At 34.9% G+C, this 23867-nt stretch overlaps 1 protein-coding gene across 13 annotated transcripts in view; it reads left to right on the plus strand.

Moving 5' to 3' along the window:
- Positions 1-23867, plus strand: part of MARCHF1 (membrane associated ring-CH-type finger 1) — a 222783-nt gene that overhangs the window by 153462 nt on the left and 45454 nt on the right. For all 13 annotated transcript variants that reach the window (XM_072928432.1, XM_030271420.4, XM_030271416.4 and 10 more), the window contains one exon: positions 21892-21942. In XM_072928432.1, coding sequence (XP_072784533.1) covers positions 21892-21942 — 51 coding nt within the window. The remainder of the gene's footprint in view (positions 1-21891; positions 21943-23867) is intronic.

Genomic DNA, 23867 nt, shown 5'->3' on the forward strand with positions numbered 1-23867 from the left:
TTTATAACTTCTAAGTTGAGATGTCAAGGTTCTTGTTTACCATCATACTACTTCTTTCAGGTATGCAGTAAGATTTTAGATTATAAAAAGCCTATTAATTCCAGTAATTTAGCGAGCTAAAAAAAGGCATTAAGTTCCTGATAGATTGTTAAATATGAACATATGCTGTGTTGTTTGTGTATATTAAAATGTCAGCACTGAATTACAAGTAATGCTACGTCCAGCCATATGATCAAATTCTTGAAGTTAATGTAATACTTTAATGGTTTAGAAATAACACCTTAAATAAACTACTTGGGTATACATTGCTTCTCTTTTCCACTACTCAAGTTGTTGAAAACAAGCTAAGATAGAAATTTTACATTGTTTACATGTAGTAGGAAATTTGCAATTCTCCCATGCCACCAGCAAATTATCTATCCCAGATTTATCCATGAAAATAATAAATAATTTTGCCATAGTATATCCTGCTTTTTAAAGTTCACTTAGCACAGGAATTCAAGTACAGAATGATTTAAGTACACTTTTTGAAAAAAAAGGGAGTTTTGAGAAAGAAAAATTATGGTTTTGCATGAAGGTAAACATAACCTTTTAGAAAAAAAAAAACAAAAAAAAACCAGGACAAGATAAAGATTCAATTTACTAGGGAAATAAAAATTAACTTTTAAAATGAATATTTTTACTTCAGTAGCTCTAAGCATGCTTAGACTATTAAGGTATATTCAGGGTTGCTATTTTTTTCTTTCCTTAAACAGAAATTGACTTAAAATATATCTCAAGAGTTTTCAGGTTGTGTTCCAGCCTTCTGACAGTGGGCTGGCACAGAACTCATTATGAGCACTGGTAGCATCATTCACCATGGGCATGTGTGTATCATAAGGCACTTTCTATTATTTTGTGTATTTTCAGTATTCCAATGGCTTCATAACAATTTTGTGGCTGTCTAGCCATGCCCATATTATGGGGCTCAGTTTACTAGTGCAATAAAAGAAATCAACAATAAGCAACTCACATCATTCAAGGTAAAGCTTTACACTCCATGTGTAGATTTGCATTAAAGCCTTTGATGTTGTTACCAAATTGAATGGAAATTTGAGATGCTATTTTCTGTATTGTAAATGAAGCCTGAATGAATCACCAGTGACACCATTGCATTTGGTTGATAAGATAAGCAGAATGCTGAGCATAGAGGGGAGATAATGCACTAATGGACAAATCTTCACGTGTCCTGCATTGCAATCTGCACCATAGCAAGGCAGTATGTATCAGCAGAGTCTGTTCCAGAGCTGCACGTGTGTAACCAGGACTCTCTTAAAAAAGGAAAAAAAAAAAATCAGCCTTTCTGGATCTCCTTCACTTAGGGAAGAATAAAATGGCTGGGGTTTTTTTTTCAGTTTCTTGCCTCATCATATACTGCAGTGTCACCGCAATCTCATACCAGCTGCAGGTATTGAAACACATAAGCTGAACTTGTTTATTTATCAGAGACTGAAATTTTGGAATTTTGCTGGGTTAAAGGAGTCCTGTGAAACACTGGCCACTGGACGTGGTTTGATTTGGAAAGTAAAATTAACTTTGATGCTTAAAACATTGCACCGGTGTCACAAGTTAAGTGAGTTTCTCATTTCGTTTCTGCTTTAGGTTGGGAGCAGAGTCATAACAGTGTGGCAGGTTTCAATTTTTTTAGTTTAGTGTTCAACATTGACCCCAAATCAAATGAGGAAATCCTATGTTATAGTCTATTACCAGAGCTGAATAGAATAAACAGAGATGAGAGTTTAGGTATTCCGTTAGATATTCACTGGTATCCTGAGGTGCAGCGTTTATGGTATAGCTTGCAACTTAGTATGTTTTATATCAATATACCAGTGAAATGCATGTTGTTAAAAAATCAAAGCAGTTTTATTTTGGTGTCTGCATTGTTTATAAAATTTGAAGTGGTACAGACTTTGGAACAGTTTGTGTTTATAATTTCATGTCAACTGAGCTGACAGTTATGGAATTATCTGTGAATTATAGAAATGTTGCAGGGGAAGAACTAACATTTCCCCATAAATAAAATACATCTTTTTTATTAATGAATATGCTCTAGTGAAATCTCCTTTACAGGGTTTTTGCTGCCTAATTTCTCCTGTAGGTTGAATTGAAAATTGTGCTCCTTCAAAGTATCAAAGTTATAGTAAAATGCAAAATTCAATACAAAAAATTTGGAGTCAGTCCAGTTTGCCATATTTACTCAAATGGTGGTTATTTTAAAAACAGCAGGCCTGAATTTAGTTTATTTTTATACTTTTTAATAATAGCTTCTGAGAGTAAGATTTAAATAATGGAATTAACAGTCACTTTCAAAAGCAGGGGAATCAAGGATTCATAGATTTACAGAATTTTAATGGAAAAATCTTGCAAGGTACAAGTGTTGTGTCATAGGTGCAGATAATGGTTGGCATAGAGAATATTTTGAATAAAAATGTTTATCTGAATAAGAATATATAAGAATTTACTTGGCAATTGTTCTTAAGAAAACTTGACAAAATGCATATTTATTACAGATAATAGTAATTAGTTCTAAAATTTAACAATAAATTGCCTGTCAAGGCAATAAATATTTAGCTAAAGTAGCTAAACTCTCAATGTTCCTTTGAATGAATATTCAAAAATACAGTTTTGTTTAAGTGCTTATTGTATGAAAGGCAGAATGAAAAGTTACAAATGTATTTAAGAAAGAAAAGTTAGCAATGAATGGAAATAACCTTTGGATGAACAAAGGGAAATGCCACATTAGAGAAACCCAAATCCTTTCTGTGGCTAATAAGGTCCTTGAGCGGTTTTGAAAACACTGAGGAGATACAGAGTCAAGGATTATGTGTTTGTTAATTATTTTGAAACTGGCTAACTAAAAAAAGGGGTAAGTTCTGTTGATACTGAAGGATTATTTGGTGGACAGGAAATAAGAAATTTAAAAAGAATTAACTATTAATCTCAGGTTTGATGTAGTCCTAGATTTCAGTCTTGGATACAGTATATAATTTTGTATCATATTCCTGAAGAATGCTCTTAGCAAAATACCTAGTGTTAAAAAAATGTGTGTTTCTTGCTGAAAATTGAGCTCTTCTGCCCAGTTAAACAAAAATATGTATTTAAGCTTTCAGCTGAAAATTTAGCTTCTGTGTTTGAAACGGGAATGTAGAGCCAGGTTTTTGATATTTACATAAGTTACCACAACTGCCTTACTTATACGGTATTTTGCATGTTACATCCTCAAAATCTTTAGTAAGCTGTCGTATTAAAACATGTAGCTTGAGCTCTGAGAGGAAATACTTATGCATTTGCTTGAGAGCAGAAGGCAGTAAAGTGCTTGTGCCATTTTGTGCTTCATGTGAATTTCAAACCCAAAACTTGGGTAATCTTTGCACTGGAAGCATTGCTCAGGCCATTCGTTATTCTACATATTGGCCAAGTTTGAAACAAAAATTAATGTTTTGTGGATGTTAATAATTTGAAGTTTTAAAAAAATTGTATTTCTAGTGGAAAGCAAATTGGTAGAAAGAAAACTTTCCTGCTAAGCAGCAATTTTGGTGAAAATTAATCACTCTCTCAAATGAAAGCTACAAAACATTCTTTCCAAAATAAAATATATGTTTAGAGGTGACTTACTCCACCAGTGAGTCCATTCATGTGCTGTTATAATTCCAATGTTATTCTTTGATTTATTGTTAACTGTTATGTTTTTTTCTACTTTTACTAGGAAATTGTGATTCTAGCACTTACGAATATTCTGTGTCCTACCTAAATTTACTATGTGGATATTTTAAAACCATTTATTTTGTGCAAACTGTGGCTTATCTTAAATTGTCCCACCCCTAGTTACCTGTTGCAGCTATACCTTTATACATATCAACTGTCTCATTTTGGCCATAATTTTGGTAATCTAAACCAGTCAAACTCTTTAAGACTTTCTAGGAGTGTTGGCTTTCTCTAGTGATTACACTGCCTTTCTACCCCCAGTTCAGTTTCAATTAATCTTTCTTATGTTTATGTCCTTGCACATGCTATTATAGATGTGATCTCATCAATGCCTAGAACAATGATAACGTTTCCCTGATAGTTTTCAGAAAGGATGCATATTTCTTTTAGCATCAGTTAATAAAAGGCTTATAAAGAAACCTGTTATTGAAGAATGGATTAAAAATTTTTATATGTGAAATATTGTGCTAAACCGAATGTGTCATATAATAATAGCAATTAACATTTTAATCTTGAAAAGAAGGAATTGTTTAGGCAGGTAATGAACTTAAGTTTTCAGCTGGAAATTAGTTGCTTTTGAAGATATTGAAGCTGAAAGCTCAGGAAGGAGCTTTCATGAACTTCTCATGATATAAAAAGTAAAAAAAAAACTAGTACAAAGCTAGTTGGGTTTTTGTTAGTTTCTTTATTTTGTTTTACCACTGCAAATACTGGAAGTGAAATATGGCAATTTAAAATAGTTTTATAGCATCCAAATTAACACTTTCAAAAAAATGGTCAGTGTGCTGTTATGCATTCCTCAGGAGAACCTTCTGCCGGATTAAAATCTATGTTCTTCTAAAGTGTGAGAACTGATAAATATGAGAGTAAATCCCAAGAATAAGACCATGCAAATCAGTATTAAGGCCTAGACAAAAATTCTAGAACACTATGCATTTTTCAGATTTCAGAAATTCCAACTCAAAAAGATTTTGATTATATCTTGAGGCTTGAGTCTAAACTTCAAGGCCTGGGGAATAAGTAGGAAATACAGAAATAGCACTCAGCTCAAGGAAAGATAAGGTTAGATTGCTGAGCAGCAAGGGAAGACCATGCACATACTGGGTGTCATAGCAAACTGGTTTAGGAGTATTATAACTTTCTCATAATGCAGGATTTTCTGTTATGATCTGATTACCAATGTCAAGATGCTACTCAGCTGGGGTAAGAATGGAAAAACTTAGAGTTCTAGAAAGGGCAAGTTGACTAATGAGTTATAATTCAGTTCCCAGAAGAACAAGTTGTTGAGGTACTGTATGGAGTGCATTATTTAAGTTCATGGTTGGGCTGAATTATCATTTTGTCAGTACCAAAATGTGAAGGTCTTTCCTTGCTTTATGTAGAGTTAATGTTGTCATCTTTCTTTCCCATAAACAAAGTTAAATCTGGGGGCAAGAGGCTGAAAAAATAATTAATATTTGTCCATATTGTTGATAGTTCCCTTTCTTTTCCCAAAGCCCTTGAGACTGTATATCTTTCCTTAAATGTTTCCTCTGCAATCTCTTTTCATCTTAAGGGCTTGTGGGGCTATGAATTAGTCTCTAGGGCCAATAGAGGTCTTTAGGACTAATAAAGATCAGCTTTTTCTTTTATTTGTATTTTATCTTGTTCTTACTTCTGGCTTGTTCATTCAGTTCCTTCCAGTTTTCTGTACAATACTGAGTGCAGTGTCTAATGAAACTTTATAGCACTAATCTACTCATCAGGGTTTTCTGAATAATTTTTCTCCAGAGTCACAACATGAGTGAGACATGCATAGCACATCTCTTCTGCCTTTCCCCTCCATCCCTCTTTGCTGGCATCATATGAAATTTTATTCCTACATTGCTATTTAGCATCTGGGATCATTTATCAAAGTGTATCTGGAATCTTTACTGAATTCACCAAAGATCTTTTTAAAAAGAAGCTGAAGTATTTAAATAAACTTTTCTGAAACTTTTGTTAGGTGTGTTAAGGACGTTAAGAAAGGAAGGAGTAACTAGTATGCTACACACTAGTTTTCTCTATGACCTGTTCAATTAGAATGAGAACGAGAACTACTGTTCTTGATTATCCTGCCCATTAGCAAGGTACTTACAAAGTGGATATAGTTTCTGATGATGATTCTCCTTTATCTCATGCAGAAGTGATGTGTAAATTCAGGTTCGTTCAGAACTGTATTGGAGTGTTCAGCAAAGTGTTTCAAAGCAAACTATGATGAAAAAACCTTGCTCGCCACTGACAACAAGAAAAATAAATCTGTTCAGAATAGAATGAAACTAGGATTTTCTTGATTAGCTTAATTGACAAATTGTTTCACACGAAGCTTTGAGTATAATAGAGGAAAAGAAAATGGATGATTAATGGTAAGTAAGAAAATAGTTTTTCATTGTGGCCAAGATGAATTTGTGAAGGTAAGACTAAGGGAAAGGCAAAGAGCCTTTGAGAGGAAAGGTTTTTTTTTTTTTTTTTAATTTTTTCTACTCTAAAAAGTATGTTGTATTGTGGAATTTATGTACAGCAGTTGTTATAGCAGAGCTGACAGATTACAGTACATTTTAAGTGTTGATTTAATAAATACGAATCTTGTCATAATTAATTCATTGAATTAACTGAAAATATTTTAATGGTGGTTCTGTTTTGTGTTACTTTAATTGTTAGAAATACCATGAGCCATTTATTGTATTTATCGTTATTTACTCTTTATGCTTTTTAAAGGAGTAAGAGAGGAGGGTAAATTGACCTTAATTTAACTGAGTTTTTTAAATTGCCAAATATACAAGCTTGTTGTCATGGAGATCAGTGCACAGCTCAGATGCCTGATTTGGTGCTGGTAAAAGGGAGCACCTTAGTGCATTATCAGGTAACTGTTTGACTCTATCAAATAGGTAACTAAACTACAGGTCTTAGAACACATTTATTTTGGGACGCAGGGGAAGTTACTAATATCCCAATATCTATTCTCAAGTTCCAGTAAGTACTTGTAAAAACACGGCTTTGCATTCACTGCTCCAATTCCTTGTCACAGATTCTTAGCACCACAAAAGAACTTGTACCAGCTGTAGCCCTTGGAGAAGTGCACTGTAAAACTGAACTGAGAAGCTGATATAAATATGAACTCAAAGCTGCATCCACGAAGGCATTCAAAGAGCAGGAGTGCATTGCAGAAGTGATCTGGAGTAGTGTAAAATTAACTTTTCCTTTTATGTTTAAAGTGGAACAATAGGTTCCTGGTACTGACTGAACATCTCAGAGGCAGGATGGGGATTTCTTCCTTGGATCTTTCACATCCTGTAGCTGATCTGGGCTCCTGGTGCTAATTTTTGCCATGACACCACTGAGTGGCTGACAGCAAAGCCACGTTAAGTGTTTTTTTTTACTGAAAGTATTCCTTAATATTTCTGCAGTTAGAGGCCAAACTCACTTGCTCTCTCCTTACACCGTGGGGTTTCTTGCTGAGCAGCTCAAATACAGACTTTAGAAGGGAAGAAGAACCAGCTGTGCTATTTCTTCTTTCCAGTTACTTGCAGAGGCCAGTTGCACCATGAGAACATATCATAGTCAGAGAATGACCCCAGGGAGATGGTGTTATCTATTGTATGAGAAGATCTGGAATGTTTACATGACTTCTCTCCCACATGGATCTTCTTACACAAAGAGCTGTTATTCTTTGCCTTATAGATCATTTACATCACAGAGGCTTAATATATTTTACCTGTGTAGCACTTAATCTTCTGCTTTGATCTGAGCTTTCAGACCACATTTTAATCCAATTTCCCTGAAGCATAATGCAGGGAAGGAAGTGATCTCACTTCATGCTTGCTGTGAGTAGTGCTGGCTGAGAGAATTTAATGGCTGAGACGTTCATATTCACAGGGACTCTAGTTGTGACTGTCTTTGTGCAAATAATGGGAAGGGGAAGGGGCTTCCAATGTCCTGTCCAACTAGACCATGTGTTCATTACTTTTAAAAGAGAAATCATATTGGAGGTGTTACTGGGGATTATATTTTCATCTTTTATCACTAGTAAAGTTTCTCCATGTAATCACAGTATGAGGTTATAGTCATCATCCCGCTAATTGGCACCATTTTCAGAAGTTCTGTCAGTTTGTCCTTATCTTTCCTCCTTAGTTTGTCTCTAATGTGGATGAGTAAGCTGAGTTATGTGCTGTAGTGCTTGGATATATCACAGTTCAGTGGTTTTAGCACATCTATTTTCTTTGAATGCAAAAGGTTAATTTCATTTCAGTGTAGGTTCAATCTGGATACTGACCTTTACAACTGGAAAAACAGATAGAATCATAGTTTAATTAACCTTCCAACTAGGACACATATTTGAAGCATACTCAAGAAGCTGTGTGTTTTAAATACTACTGGGAGTCACATTGGAGTAGTGGATCATTGGTATTAGACAAAAGGAGAAGTTTATTACTGAAGTGGTGGAGCACACAGCTGAGGTGGGAAAGAACTAAGGTAAACTGAAAACAGAATATTGAAAGTACATCTTCATACTTTGTCTTTATTGTGAAATAGGAACAGCAAAGAAGATACTGAAACTGTCTGATTGTCTATTGACGTTTTCTCTAACCTGTCCTCTTTTCCAGCTCATTGTTGTAGTTTTCCATGGCCCTTCTAAGTTAAAACACAAACATGTTCTTTTGAATTAGGTTTTGTTGCTATTTTTTAAGAAATTCAACTCTGGAAGCAAATAAAGAAAAAAATATAGATTTAATCCCTTTACTTTGTTTTCTGCTTGATCACTAATCATTTCTAATTAGTTAAATGCTCAATAAAAATATCAGGATTTAAAATCTAATACTTATTCCTTCCCCTGAGGTTTTTCTCTATAATTTCTTCTCTAGAATCTCTCATTGTGAAAGCCTTGTTTTGCTTGTTTGTAGTAATAATTGACAGGATTACTCTTTCTGTACAAGGGAATAAAGTTCATTTGGAACTCAAGATGGTTTTTTAGACCTAAAGAGAATCACCTGAATACCATCTACATTTTTATGTCTGTGTAAGCCGATGCTTGCCAGTGCTGGGAGGTGAGGTTTCCAAAAATCTGAAAGGTAATTTGTTGCTGAGGATGTTGTATGAGCATCGGATTGCAAATTGTGGACCATTGCCTGAGATGAATGAACCAAATCTTCAGTGGACAAGTCTCCATTTGACTCTGAGTAAGTCACCAGTTAGATACCTGCTTCAGATACAAGTAGTAGAATATTGTCTATTTTCTTAAAATGGTATAACTGTGCTTGAACATAGACTGCTGGAAATCTGGAAACATACTGAAGATTGACAATTTAGAGCATTTATTACAGTGAGATCTATTGAAATGTGAGGAAATATGGTATTTATTATTTTTATATTTAGAAAATGACGCTAGAGATTTGGCTCTAACGTTATTTCACTTATTGACTAAGCAAGGCAGGATTCTTTGGTGAGAAAGCACAGAAGAGAATAGAATAAAATCACACATGTTTCATTATTGCCTGCAGTAATGGAAAAAATGAAGAGCATAAGGTAGTAATTAAAATGTTTCATGAATAAGAGATGGGATAATTTCAGTGGCGTTTTTAGCAGCTACAGCACTGAAGACAAACACACATAAATGCATAGAATATTGTGGGCAAATACTCAAGTCAATTACAGTGTCAGGATGTTACTCCCAACACATTAGTCTAAATTCTGTGTGGTAATTAACAGATATTAATAAAATAAATGTAGTCTATTCTATATTCTGGTAAGTAGTTATTTATAGCCACCCTGGGAAAATTTGAATTATTGTCTGTCCTAATTGTGCCAGGGACTTTTTTATTAGGCATGAAGGTCTGACTGGGAGGAATTAATAACTGCCTGCAGAGTCTCTGCATTACAGTTTCAGATACCTTGGCAGAGCCACTAGTTATATTTTTTCCTTATTTTTCTCTTCATTCATTTGTCACATCTAGAATCGGAAATTGTGCTCTTAACAGTAAAATCTTCTCTGGCTAGTGTAACAACTTGTCTACACCAGGACAGTGTCATTATTTTCTGTTTTCCCCAACCTTCCTCCTCCTTAGCCCCTTGGTATTCCTCTTTACATCTGAAAGATTTCTGTTTGTAACACAAAATATGCTAAGAAGGAGTAATGAGTAAATGCTGTGCTGTACATGCCCATCTCTCAACACAGTCTAAATGTAGGTCATGTCTGTCTGTAGAAACCTTCTGTCATGAATATGTATAACTTGCTTGGCAAGTTTGCTAACAACAGGTGTATTCTGTGTCCCTCACATTTTTTTACTTGCATTATTTTATGTGGAAAATAGAACCAACTTTCAGCCTTTTAATTAAACATTAAGGTGACTATAAAGGAAAAGAACAAAAAAAAAAATCTTTTGTGTACTAGTTTCCTTCCATCCCCTGACTGAATAAATGAATATATAGTATTAGTTAGGGCTTCTGAGTTCTAAGAATAAACCCAACTTAATTTTAATTTCCACAGCATCCTCTCATTGATGAATATAATAAATACTTCAGAAAGCAGAGGGGGGAAAAGAATGCTGTCCTAAAATATTCTAGAGATAATTGAACCAAGGATCAAGCCTTGGAACAGGCTGTTCAGGGAAGTTTTTGAGTCACTGTCCCTGGAGTTATTTAAAAGGCATGTGGGTATGGTGCTTGTGGATGTGGTTTAGTGGTAGATCTGGCAGTGCTGCGTAAATTTGGTCAATTGAGAGGTCTTTTCAAATCTAAATAATTCTACACTTTTGTGTTTTAAGAAGAATGGATTCAAGTACATAGAAAGATTTGAGTAATTTCTGTGTTAGTTCTAAAGCAGAGAAGTGGCTGTAGAGACGCATTGTAACTTCAAGCTCTCTTTTCTCAAGTTTTCTACAACTTTTACTGTGAATACATATATCACAGCTCCAGGAGCTTTCATATAGAGCTTTGTTGAGAATAATTATATAGAAATTTTGTCATTCAGGCCCTAAAGTTTATATTTTGCTTTGATGGTTGAAGAGACATGAGTTGCAATGTTCACATTTATATTGAAAATTACAAACTACATAACTACTAAATTAATTATATTAAATGATAAGCCAGAATCTTCTTAATATTTATTAACCCGAGCTCACCTTAAGATGAATTTGGGATTTCCAGAAGAAATAGGAAAATTGCTAGTGATTATATCTATGGAATCTATGTCCATCTTTAATTAAACTGGCATAAAATTTCCTTATGTTCTTACATTTTTTATTTTCAGCTTGTGATTGTAAAGTTTCAGACATGCTAAGCCAATACCACCAATATTTACAGGGCCTGTTGGTACAAAATAAATTACTCAGCTGGTAACACTTATGATTTTTTGTCTGCACTCAGAAGTGGAAATCCTGGCCACCAATATGAAACAAAGACATAAAACTTTAATTAGATAGCAGATATGAAAGGGGTGATATTGAACATAGGGAACATAATCAAGTAATGTTTTATAGCTATATTGTAATTGAGGCACTTTGACTTTGTATATTTAATTAAACTTTTATCCTTTGATAAACACTTGGCTGTTAGAAAACTACTTGACCACGCAGAGGCTTTCATCTCTGGTACTAATTGATTGGAATCCGGGAGGTCACACAAACACAGACTGCAAAGCGATCATTGAATTCCAGCTTCTGAAATGTGTTAGTTGGTCTTTTCAGTTAAATAATCATCACATTTTCATGCTTAACAAAGATAAACGCATACCATCCTATGAAATAAAATCAAAATACATGGTCCACACACCACATCTACTTTCTTGAAAAGAACTTAAAAACTCTTGGCTGAAATTTATACTGACTGCCAGAAATGTTCTTACAATAGAGAACTGCAGATGTTTGGGAGCATTCAGACTATAATGGAACAAACATTATCAGTTCAGCATGGTGATGAAAAGCCATCTCTTCAGATTCACTGAATCTTATGGAGAAGCAAAGTTGCATCTTGTACTTGGAGGTTCGGAAAATAAATACAGTGCCTAGTGTATTGTAGGAGACCAGAGGAACAGTTGATTGGCTCAAAACAACCAGATGGGAAGTGCCTTATTCCATAAGAATAGTCTAAAGTTAGTAAAAAAAAAGTTGTTCTGAACCTCCTGAGAATGCTTTTGTTTTTCCTGCATAATTCCCACAGTAAATCCAATCACTTCCTACTAAATCCACTGAGCAGACTGGGGATTACAGTGTACTAAAGCACTGTCATGTTATACAAGACAGAATAAAAAGACAGATCTTTATTGATTAAGGATGGAAATGCCTAACTACATCATCTTTAAATGATAGTAATGTGTAAATAATAGATCCACTTGATTTAAGTGTGCTACAGTGAAATTTATTGTGTTGCATTTCTGTCCATCCCAGAGAGAGACAAAACGACAGCTTGATATCAAAGTGAGGAGGATTCTATTTCACTTTCTTGTTCTATATGTCAAATCCATTTTAAAAGGGTAATATGGTGTGAAAATAAGTGATAATTAAGGAGTTGCTTTATTTCCTGTCTGAAACCAAGATATGTACAGTGACATATCTTGGTTGATATACAGTGACACTTCACACTTGTCCAGAAGTAATAAAACCTAAGCTGGACTGCTAGTCTTACGTTAGAAAAACAGATTGACAAATTAATCCTGTGGGCTGTTAATTGCATTTGTATTTTAGAGGGAAAAAAAAAAAAAAGGGTGTGGTGTTCTTCATTTTCTATAGCTGAGAAATGTCAAGAAAAAGAAGTATAAAGCATTTCCAGTTTTTCAAGGTAAGGTATCTTTATTGACCACAACCAACCACAAAACCCCCATAGAATGTTTCCAGTATTAAATAAATGTAAATCAAGTGTTAGTTAACCAGAGTGCAATCATGCAGGTTCTTGCCTGGTAATTTAAAAGTGAGGGAACAAGTAGAAGAAGGTGGTACATGTGGAAATCTCTCTCAAATTCTATGGCTTACCTGTTTTCGCTAAAGTGCTCTGATTAACATAATGAGATGGTGGAAATTAAACAGGATATAGTTATTGTATTATTGATACAATAATAATTGTATCAATAGCTCTGTGGTTTTTTCTGAAGAGAAGTAACTTGGCAAATAGCAGTGGAAAAGCAAAACATTAATAAGATGTAAGGCCAAGCTGTGTTTCTAAATGTGACAAGTAAATCTACAGACACTATGTGTCAGAGAAGTTGGAGCCTTGTACTGAGTGTCAGTAAGCACACAGTTCTCTGGTGAAAAACTTCATACTGATGAATTCATGCAGTTGCTCACCCTCCTTGTAGGTTTCTCTTTTGTGTTTAAGAGCAAGCTTTGTAAAATGCCTAAGTGCATAGAGAAAAAAATTTATAAGAGATGCAGAGAAAGCTCTTTATAGGGTTCCATATTTTGACAAAACAGGGGACATATTTTCCTATATTTATTTTTCATTCCATCTCTTTTTCCTTATATTTGCCTTTTCCTTTTTTCTAAATTTATTTATTTCCATAATATTTTCTTCAGTTGTAATTAATATTATCCCTCTGCATTTTTTATTTAGTACCCTTTGCAAATAGGATTGCATACATCTTGATAATGCCAGGGTATACCATTATAGTACTGAACAGCAGTTTATTGATTTTTATTTTATTTTTATAGCACTTTATTGAGTCTTCCTTGCTTTTCTTCTGTGACGTTTTACTAAAAAAAAGTGGCAAACTTCATTTATCCAGTATCTGTCTTTCCAGAATTTAATTTTTAGCTATGTGGTCAGCTTTGAATAAAACAGGCAGCAAGGTATAATCTGAAATGCACAGGCAGCTAATTTTACTAGATTTTTCATGCAGTGCTATGCTTTATGTATGGGTTTCACCACACAGTTCGTGAGTCAACAAGGGCAGATACTATTTTAGATGTGTCTTTGCATACTAAGTATTTTAGAATGCCTAATCATAGAGAGCAGCCTTGGGTTAAATGCTTGTGATTTTTCTTAAGGTTAAAGTATTGTCAGCCAGCTGATGGATTCAGTGAGTGAAACTAGCAGTGTATGAAAATTTGACATCTATTTAAAGAATGAAAACAATCAGGTGAAACTAGAGGGGGTTTCAGGTATGTTAACCTAGAAACTGGCTAAGGATATCATTGTCCATAGTCTCTGATTGTGTCATTTGGAAGTGAGCTGGGTGGTATGAGATGAGTTGTTTTTTTTTTTTTAAGAGGAGTGCCACAAACTTCTGTCAGTAGGTTCAGTCTGATGTATTGCCTTGGACCAAGGAAGCAGAAAGATCCACTGTGACCAGCTGTTGCCACACAGCAGAGTACTGCTTATTGCCCAAATCTATCCTTAGCAGCACAGAGTTTCACCTCTTAGCAGAGCTAAGCGGAGACATTTGTCATATGGAGATGCATTCTAATGAATAATGCAAGTACTGGTGCTTCTTATTGGCACTTGTTTCTATGAACATCCAGAATGTACCTGAATGATCAACACTGTTTCCAGCACAGTCCAAAACACAATCCCATACCAGCTACTGTGAAGAAAACTATCCCAGCCAAAACCAGCACTAACCTCATTTTCATTTGTGGTAGGCACTGCCGAAAATTATTTTCCCATAAAAACCTCTGACTAGAAGCTTACCTCACTATCAGTCAAGGGCAGCTACGTGACACACATTGTCTGTTAACTGATTTGTGTTGAACAAATTCCCAGCTTCATGGTTATTTAATTTCTAATTTTGGCAAGGATTTCTAGGAACTTTTCATTTTTCCTACATGTGGCAGAACGAATTAAAATCTGTCCCTTTTTGTGATCTGAGAAAGGGAATTGATTTACATCAGGTGAGTGTTTAGCCTGGTGTTTTCTGACTGCATTCTGTGCATGCCTGTGCTTTGTTTCAAGGCTGATTCAATACTGTGTTTTTCTTGTTTTTGTAATGGTGCATTTGCTCCCATATGAAAACAGCTTTGACCTTGGATATCTGTGCAACATTGAGAAAGTAACTGAATGTTGAAACATGGAAGATATGCATGTAATTGCAGGTAAAAGCATTACTGTGAAAACCTTAATAGGAAGCATGCTATTGACTCATCTTGGCCTGTGATGGAAAGTGCCCTGAGCCTCATTAAAGTGTAATTAGCATTTTCAACTCAAAAGGATGGTGGATCAGATTCTGATGTATTTGTCATGCTTGTTAGCAGCTTAGACTGAAAAAAACCCTGACACACTGAGACTGATATGGAGATAGGAATCTAGCACAATAGAGATACCAAGGCAAGAAGCAGCCATAAGTAACACAGCAATATGTCTGTGCCATGCAGTGGGTGGCATTGTAAATTTTTGTTTAGAGGCTAAAATGCTGAAAAAGGATAACTTCCTAAAATGTTTAACTCCAAACTTTATTCCAGTGGAAGTACCAATGTAAAAATTTTATAGTCTTATGTGCTGCAAATATGGCAATGGGGATTTCTTAGTTGCACAGGGCCTAAGACAAGTAAAGCACCTGTACATTATTCTTAAGTAAAGTTACCCAACAGGCCGTGGACAGATTGGTTCCTTGATCATTGGCTATGTACTCTCCTACCCATATATAAATGTGGCAAATATACAACTTCTAAGGTAATTAAACTAATTTTTTTTATGTCACACTGGAATATGTAGTCTATTTCCACAGATGACAGTCAGAATGGCATTTTGAAATGCTTCAACATTCTCAGAACCCTTTTTGTGATAATGCTGGTTTTGCACAGTTGTGCTTCACAACAGAGACCTTCATTCTGTTGAGATTAATTTTCTCCTTCTGCCTTTCCCCTAGTGACTTTGTAGGTGATTTGACATCAATGTTGAACTTCTTAGTGAAGTTAAAATATCTTAGAATAAGCAAGTAATTTGTTTACAAAGAAGGGACATAGATTTTAATGTATTTTCAGATACAGATTTGACTACCAATAATTTTATACTGGGTGATTTAGTGGTATGATTCGTTTGGAAGAGGAATTATGTCTGACTGTTGAATATTTGAAAATATGAAAAAAATAGATAAAATATGTAGCAGCAGAGAGAATAATTACATGCAAAATAAAAGATAACTGTCAGCTGATTATAGGCTTTTTTCTTAGTATTATTTTAGAGCTAAAATCTGTTTTGACTTCCTTTCAGAATGTAAATTTCCCACATCAAACCTGTTTAGGAATTGGCAGTTACTCTGAATTGGTTAGGATGTTATCACTAGCAACTGATTTCCCCCCTCTCCTTTCCCATTTAGAAAAGGCTGTCCAAGTCCAAACTGGCCAAAAGGCTGGGAATATGCTCTGTCAGTAGTAATATTGTCATTATCTTGGCATAAATGATTTAAAATAAACAGTATTATGCTTGTATTTGTTTTTAAAACATAGACCCCAACACAAGAAACTGAATTTTTTAGTAATGTAGCAATAGCCACACCATGGGAGACAGCATTATCCTGGCTCTGGCTATTCGCAGTAGCAGAGAACTAGTAGACAGTACATACATTTACACATTGATTCATACAAATAGATCAAGAGGTAGTTATTTATTTTTAGATGTTTTATTTTTATATATGTGATACAGTATATTTGAATAATACAAATGGTAATATTCTGTTATTTTGTTGATATTTAAATTTATTGATAGTTACTGTTGTCTGTACTTTGTTCTTTTAATCAAAGGTTGCATCTGTATCACGGTCTTTAATATTCACAGTGAGCTTTTTTCCTGTCACTTGGCACTTCGAATCTAGCAGTTTTGTCATACTGAAAAAATTCTGGGTTCCAGTAAAATTATGCATGATGCCCAGGAATTACAGTGTGTTTATGTCATAGGCAATTACGGGCACTGGAGTTTTTGTTTAACAATTAAAGCAGATGTTGACTGCTTTGTGATTTTTTTCTTTCTGTTTTCATGTTGAGATATTGAAATAAGTGTATCCAGTCCGTACATCAGTTTTATTAATGTCAGTTCCTGCTCTTTCAGCAACTGATGTTGCTGAAACAACATCATATGAACTTAAGATCATCCACATATGACAGCTCAGGCCATAAAGAGAAAGCAATTTCTGCTCCTGTTCCGAATTCTAGGAGTGAAAAGGTGCTGAGAAGGAGGCTCCTGTGCAGATGCAATGAGAGGTACTATGTGGAAAGGCACTTCAGGCAGGCAGATCTGTGTTTGTCTGGCCTGTGTTGTGCTTACATTTAGGAGGCATTTATTTCTGTGACATGTTGTGGCATGACTTACAGAGGGATATCTGTCATTGCAGTCATGTATGGAACTCCTAAGTGGTGGACTGTGTGCAGATTTATAAAGCAGCACATGGCACCACTGGGATCCAAAGATTAGAGTCCACCAAAAAGAAAACTAAGACAAAATATTTTGTATAAGGGTTTTTTTGGGGGGTGCGGTGGTCATATTTGTGTAACAAAAAGTGTTGCTTGAGATTGTCCTCTGAACTAAAATATTCTGATTCATTCTTGATGCTTTTGTGCTCACTTCGGAGAGATGAAGTGCAATTCATTAGCAAACTGCTTGGGTCAGCCCGAGTGGTCCTCATAGCCACAGCAAAACAAGGGGCAGATGAGGAAAGAAACCAGACAAATGGATTAGTTTAAAATGTGCTGTGCTGCCCAGCAAGACTTAAAATCGTTAACCGTGCATATGAATATTTATATATGAGCCAGAAAGCAACTAGCTAATTTCCTGCTTTCCTCTTTATAATGAGAGCCTGAACTGTTCACAGCAGTATTTTAGAAATTCGTTGTTGCTAACTGTTTCCTCTGCCCAGTCAGGGTTTTGTTTTCTTACTTTAAAAACAAAAATGTGTTTGCAAGCAGTGTAAGTCACATTTCCAAATTGGGGAAAAAAAAAAAAAAAAAAAAAAAGAAGCTGTATCTAAGTATTAGAAAGTTTAATGGGTTTAGATTTAAGATGGTCCCTGAAAATAATATCACTTCAAAAACCCAGTCTTGGGCTAAAATGAGGTTTTGGGAGGGAGTTTAATATTGTAAAAAAACCAGATTTTGCACTTATTTTTAATTATTTAAATTACTATTTGCATACAGAATTTTTTTTGTTTTTATATGGTGGGACAGGTGCATGGAAAATTCCTCCCAAAGCACTTTCATGAACATGTCAATATCTGAAGTTTTTTGATACTATTTCTCCTTTGTCTTCCTCCCAGAATTTATATTGAAGGCTGAATTACATTTTCAATTATATCCTTAGACGTGATCTTGGTAAAACCAAATTCTTAGGGAATTTACAAACACAAACTGATTTTTCTTAATATTCAAGTAGAATAGTTTGAGGAACTTATTTTTCTGCCATCACATTTTAGAAAAGATACCTAGTAAGTGTTTGCAGGCTGTAGCGTAGGATAGAAGAGATGAGATATTGGTGGTACATCTGGTGATAAGGGGAGGCCTTTCAGTGTGGTCTTCATATATAAGACAACCCAAAAAAGCTCATGCCTGTACAGGAGGAGTTTTGGGAGGAGCTGTTTTGCTATTTTGTTGACTGGATGAAAACACAGTTTAAGAATTTTATTGAGAAATCTTTCTGAATGTCTTGTTTTCACTTTGGTCAAGGCTCTGTGTGTGTGTGAATTTAGAAAACTCAGTCACAGAAGTCAAAAACGCTCTTTACAGACATTAAATAATTCCTGCTGAGAAGTGTAATTCTAAAAGGTGAATGCTATTTTCTTTGAAATAATCTGATTTGAAGATTAAGAAATTGAATCTGATTTCCTTGATGTTCAAAAATATGTATAAATGTTTGAACATATATGTCTTTGGTTAAATCCTTTGATTATGTCTTTCCTCTACCCTGCAGTGCTGTGGCCTCGCCTTGAGTCCTCTGTGCAGTTTTGGGGACTACAATATAAAAAAAGCTATTAAGGCATTAAAGAGTGTACAAAGGAGATCCACAAGGATGGTAAAGGGCCTTGAGGGGAAGCCGTATGAGGAGCAGCTGAGGTCACTTGGTCCATTCAGCCTGGAGAAGAGGAGACTGAGGGGAGACCTCACTGCAGTTACAGCTTCTTAGTGAGAGGAAGAGGAGGGGCAGGCACTGATCTCTGGTGACCAGAGACAGGACCCAAGGGAGTGGGCTGATGCTGTGTCAGGGGGCGTTTAGGTTCAATATCAGAAAAAAGGTCTTTGCCCAGAGGGTGTTTGGGCACTGGAGCAGCTCCCCAGGGACGTGGTCACAGCACCAGCCTGACAGAGTTCAAGCAGCGTTTGAACCATGCTCTCAGGTTCATGGTGTGACTCTTGGGATGTCCTGTGCAGGTCCAGGAGGTGAGCTCGATGATCCTTGTGGGTCCCTTCCAACTCAGCATACTCTGTGTTTCGTTGTTAACTTGTAAAATGTAAATTAGTATTGAATCTGTGCAAAAAAAAAAAAAAAAAAATCCTACTGTTTAACAACCTTTTAGGGTAAGCATTCTGCACTTCCTCTTCACTTAGTTATAACAAAAGTCAATTATTCTTAACAATGTGAGTTCTTTGTAAGCATAAATCATTAAAACAGAAGCACACGGACACTCTTTAATGACACATTTCAGAAGTGATTTTGCCATAACTTTCCTATTCTGTTCTTTTGTTGTATGAACAGGTTGTGCAAGTTGAATAGGAACTTCAGTGAGGAATTCTCTATTTGATTTATGTACTGTAATTTAGTGTAACACTTTTTGTTCTATTTATACTGTGTTTTTCATGATAAATCATCATGAAATACCTGAACCTAGTAATGATGATTAAATTTATTTCTTTGTTTTTCCAAAAACTATTGAGACAGCACTCTTTCTCTCTGTTTAGATGATTCAGTGTCTGAGCAGTACTTTGCAGAGTGGATGCTGTGAATTTTCAGTTAGAGAGTCACAATCTTGCTGTAACCCAAGTGAAGGAGATAATGTGCCAGAGAGCAAAATGAATCATGTAAAAAGCCTGGAGAGCTGTAGTCAAGAAACAGATTTTGAAAATTAATCTTGAATGATGGATTGTTGAAAGAAAAGAAGTTAGAGTTCCAGGGTTCACTACACTGTCAGAAAATACAATGTATTTTTTAGTCCAAGGGATGGACAATAAAGGCAGCATGCTTTTAGTAGGGAGTTTCTCAGCTGTGATCCCTGTTCATAATTTCTAACCGCAAAATGGGAACTAATTTCATGGGTCCATAACTTCTATTATTTTGAGGTCAAAGTCGAGTTACTCTAAATTATGTACCCAGAATACCCAAAGTGTATCTTCTATGGATATAAATGCAGACATTCAAAACTGTATATATTTAACATCATTGAGAAAGGATAAGCAATTACGAATTTATTGCCAAAGCTACAGTGTATAATATACCACAGAAGTAATATTTGAATCACTGGATACTCAGGTCAGAAAGGATCATCTACTCCACAACCCTGTTTAAAGTGGGCCCAGCCTCAAGGACAAAATGTAAAAAATGAATGAGTAACTTGAAGAATTTATTTTTTCTAAATTGTTCTTTTAAAAAAAAAAAAAAAAAGTGACATAGCTGAAGGTTGTTAAGTCCTGAGATTTATTTTCTATGAGAGAATAAAATGTATAGTGCTGTGTGGTCAGGGAACTTAGTAATGCTGTCTTTTGATGACAAGTGTCCATTGTACTACTTAGTGCTAGTGAAGATAAAGTAGAAAGAGAGATAATCTAGGATATTTATGTTTGCAGTACAAAAAAAAATGATGGCACTGAGGGATGGAATAAAAACATAAGCCACCTACACTCTGGAGGAAGAAAGATACATAGGCATATGAAACAAGTAGTTTTAAAATTATTTTGTCATATGGATGTGCTTACTAGGGTTAAGAGCAAAGTGACTTTTTTAGTACAAAAATAACAAATAAAAGTGAGGGTTTTTTGTTCTAAGTGTTTGCTAACAAGTTGCCTAATGTTTCTTTTTGGCCATTTTTGCCACCACAGAACTGTTCTGTGCCACAAAGTATTGGGGAAATACTAGACTAGATAGGCATTAATGGAGGAGGAAATTTAGCCTTTAGTAGCTGGTACTTCCATATTTTTCTGTAGTTTTATTGAATAAAGGTTGAGGAGAGATGGTAATAGTCAAGTTGAAAGCCTCTTGTGGACATGTGTGCATGTATGTGTTTGCATGATGCATGAATTGCAAATAAAGCTGCAGAAGCGAAAGCTCTGCTTTGGGTTTTGATACCCTGTTTCTTCAAGCAGGTTATGTAACAGACTGACACACATGATGTTTGCTTCAACTCCTTCTAGGTAAAAATCAGTCTTGATGATGTGAATGTTTCACTTGAGTGCTTGAACCTACGTTCTCAAGTGCTGAGAAAAATATTATCATGATTCTCTTAAGATACATGCATTCACTAAGGGGATGAGCCCTGTTTCTGAAAGAGCTTATCTCTTCAGTGTAAATGAAGCTGAATCCTGAATTTACACTTTCCTGAATTGCCAGAAAAGTGTAAATACTGAACCAATTTTTGAACCACTTCTCCACTCCCTCCTTTGGATTGCTAGAAGAAACCCCACAGGGAGCACGTGCTATGGAAATGTAGCTCCTTGACATACACTTTATTCATGCACTTCAGCCTTGTGTAGGTTTGTGTATATTTGTTCGCAAGAGTGAGAGGGGATGGAGGAGTAGAATTTCAACTGAACTGCATCTTTGCATGGTCACAATTTGTTTTTCTCAGAACATATATATTCAGAATGTCATCTAGTACTGCCTATTTACCTAGAGGATGAACTCTACGGGCTTTTTTTTAAAGCAGGATTATGTTCAGTGTAACTGGGAAGTTTTTGTCATTTAACATTTGTTTTCATACATAAGTACCAGTTTTCATGAGAAGCTCTGATGAGTCCTTGATCTTTGACTTGAAATGTTTTTCCTGAAAATCTTCAAAATAAACCAACAGTAATTAAATGCTATCATTAATTTCTTATAGAACATTTTAAAAACTTTTATTCGTGTAATTTGCAAGACTATTATTTCTTGAACTGTCTTCCATTGTACAGTCAGTAGCCAAACTGAAGAAGAATAGAGGAAGAGAATCTCTTTGTAGTCACAGTCACAGAAAAGATTAGGTAAAATCCAAATTGCTTAACTTTTTTTTCATCTTTTAATTTTGCTTTCCAGAATGACAAATCCCCAGGGCGTTCCACAAGTCGATCAAGTAATATTTCAAAGGTATGTGAAATCTATTTTGTTTTTCTGGAATTTAAGGAAAACTAGGTAATTAAATATAAAATAGTACTTCATTATAGTCCTTACATAGTATTTTTTTTATAAGATTTAGATTTGAAAGTCTTGCTGATGAACGTTATGGTTACCTGTAAACTCCATCAATTAGTCATTACTGTAAAATATGTAATAACAATAATAAGCAAATAACATATTCCCTGTTTTTCACCTGCATTCCCCAAGTGTTTATTGTTACCTTAGTACTTCAGTTTAAGATGGAACTACTACTTGATTTTTCTCCTCCTGCCCTACCCAAATAATAACAGCTGTAATGTTTGAAGCTATAAATCTCTGTTAATTTCAGGCTGAATTCTGAATTTCTTTTACAGGAATACATGGTTCACTGAAGCCAGGACTTTATATCTAGATGCTTTTTGGTTTTTAGGAAAGAGAAGGGAAACTTTAGGAAAGGCAAAATGTGATTCTTACTCAAGTTCTTTGGTTTTGACCCTCTTTTTTCTTTATTTTTGGTTCAGATGTGGCTGAAATTTATGCCAAAAAGCCAGGTTATACAGGAGGTCAAAGATAAAAGCTCGATTTTTTTCTTTTTTTTAATCCAGGCCTCACCATCTGCCATGTATTATGTTTGTTTTTTAAAATATTTTGCTTTCAGGGCAAGAACAGTATCCTTAAAACTCTTCCTAAAATATTTTTGTCTTTGGGGTACCCACTGTAAAAGTTTTTTCTTCTCAGAGCATAAAACAATAAAAAGACAACAAGCCCCAACTGTGATTTTAAATTAAAATAGTAGTTCCATGTTAGGTTCTGCTCTCTTACATTAAGAAGGGAAAACAAAGGCAGGGAAAAAGATGTAGAATATATCCAGCTTGCTGTAGGATATGGCTGAAGCTCTTCTAGGCCTATCCTTAGAAATCATATTGTTATATGCTTACAAATTTAATCACGAGGAATTGTATTACTTATTTTGATTACTAGTTTTAAATGCATGTCTCTAGCAATAGTTACTGTAAATCTATTATGAATTGATATTACTTTTTCTGCTTTTTTTAAAGACAGGTTACATGGGTTGCACTGTGACAAAGCATAAATATATTCAATGATATGAGAAACATGCTGGTGACTAACACTTTGAAGTGATTTCTGCAGAAATCAGTATAGTTGCTTATTAGAAAGTAATATTTGCACTGGTTTTAATTGCAAGCTAAAACCCAGGTTTTCAGGCATGCACTTTATCCTTTTCTGATGTATAGAATCATGCATTGTTTTGGATCAAATTTTTCTATGTAAAGCTGCCTGCCAGTGAAGTTTTTCAAATGCTAAAAGACATTTGACTGGAATTCCCATTTTGTTGAAAACATCGACTTAAAATGCTTTCTTTGTAATACAGGTTTTTATATGTTTGTGTATACATAGAAAAGCAAACACCTGACTTTATAGGTTAGAAAGTGATAGTAAAAAATACACCTTAAAACAAGATTGAAAACTTCTAGGCCAGATAAACTACATGCCTAAGGCAAGAGCTGTGTTCTGTGCAATGTCAGATCTTGCATACAACAAAAATTTCAGTGAGCAGGAAAATTGGATAATCTTTATGTAAAGCTATAAATTAATGTCATTAAAACATTGTCTTTCACTGTTTTCATTTGTCTGTATGTGTAAGTTTAAAATATAATTCCATTTGACTCTTTTTATAGTTAACATGTTTTGTGTATTCCACCCTTGGTTGGATGTAGAGCTCCTGCTCCAGAGCAGATACCACTGGATTTTGTACCAACCTATTTGTGACATGAAATACAGCATAGATGCTGTACATGCAGATTCATATTTCATAATGCTCTTAAATTGTTTATTTGGAGAGGACACCTGAAGTTTGCAGTGTATGCTTGGGCATTTAAGTCTGAATTTTGTGG

This window comes from Taeniopygia guttata, chromosome 4 (genome assembly GCF_048771995.1).
Source record: "Taeniopygia guttata chromosome 4, bTaeGut7.mat, whole genome shotgun sequence".
Taxonomy (NCBI): Eukaryota; Metazoa; Chordata; class Aves; order Passeriformes; family Estrildidae; genus Taeniopygia; species Taeniopygia guttata.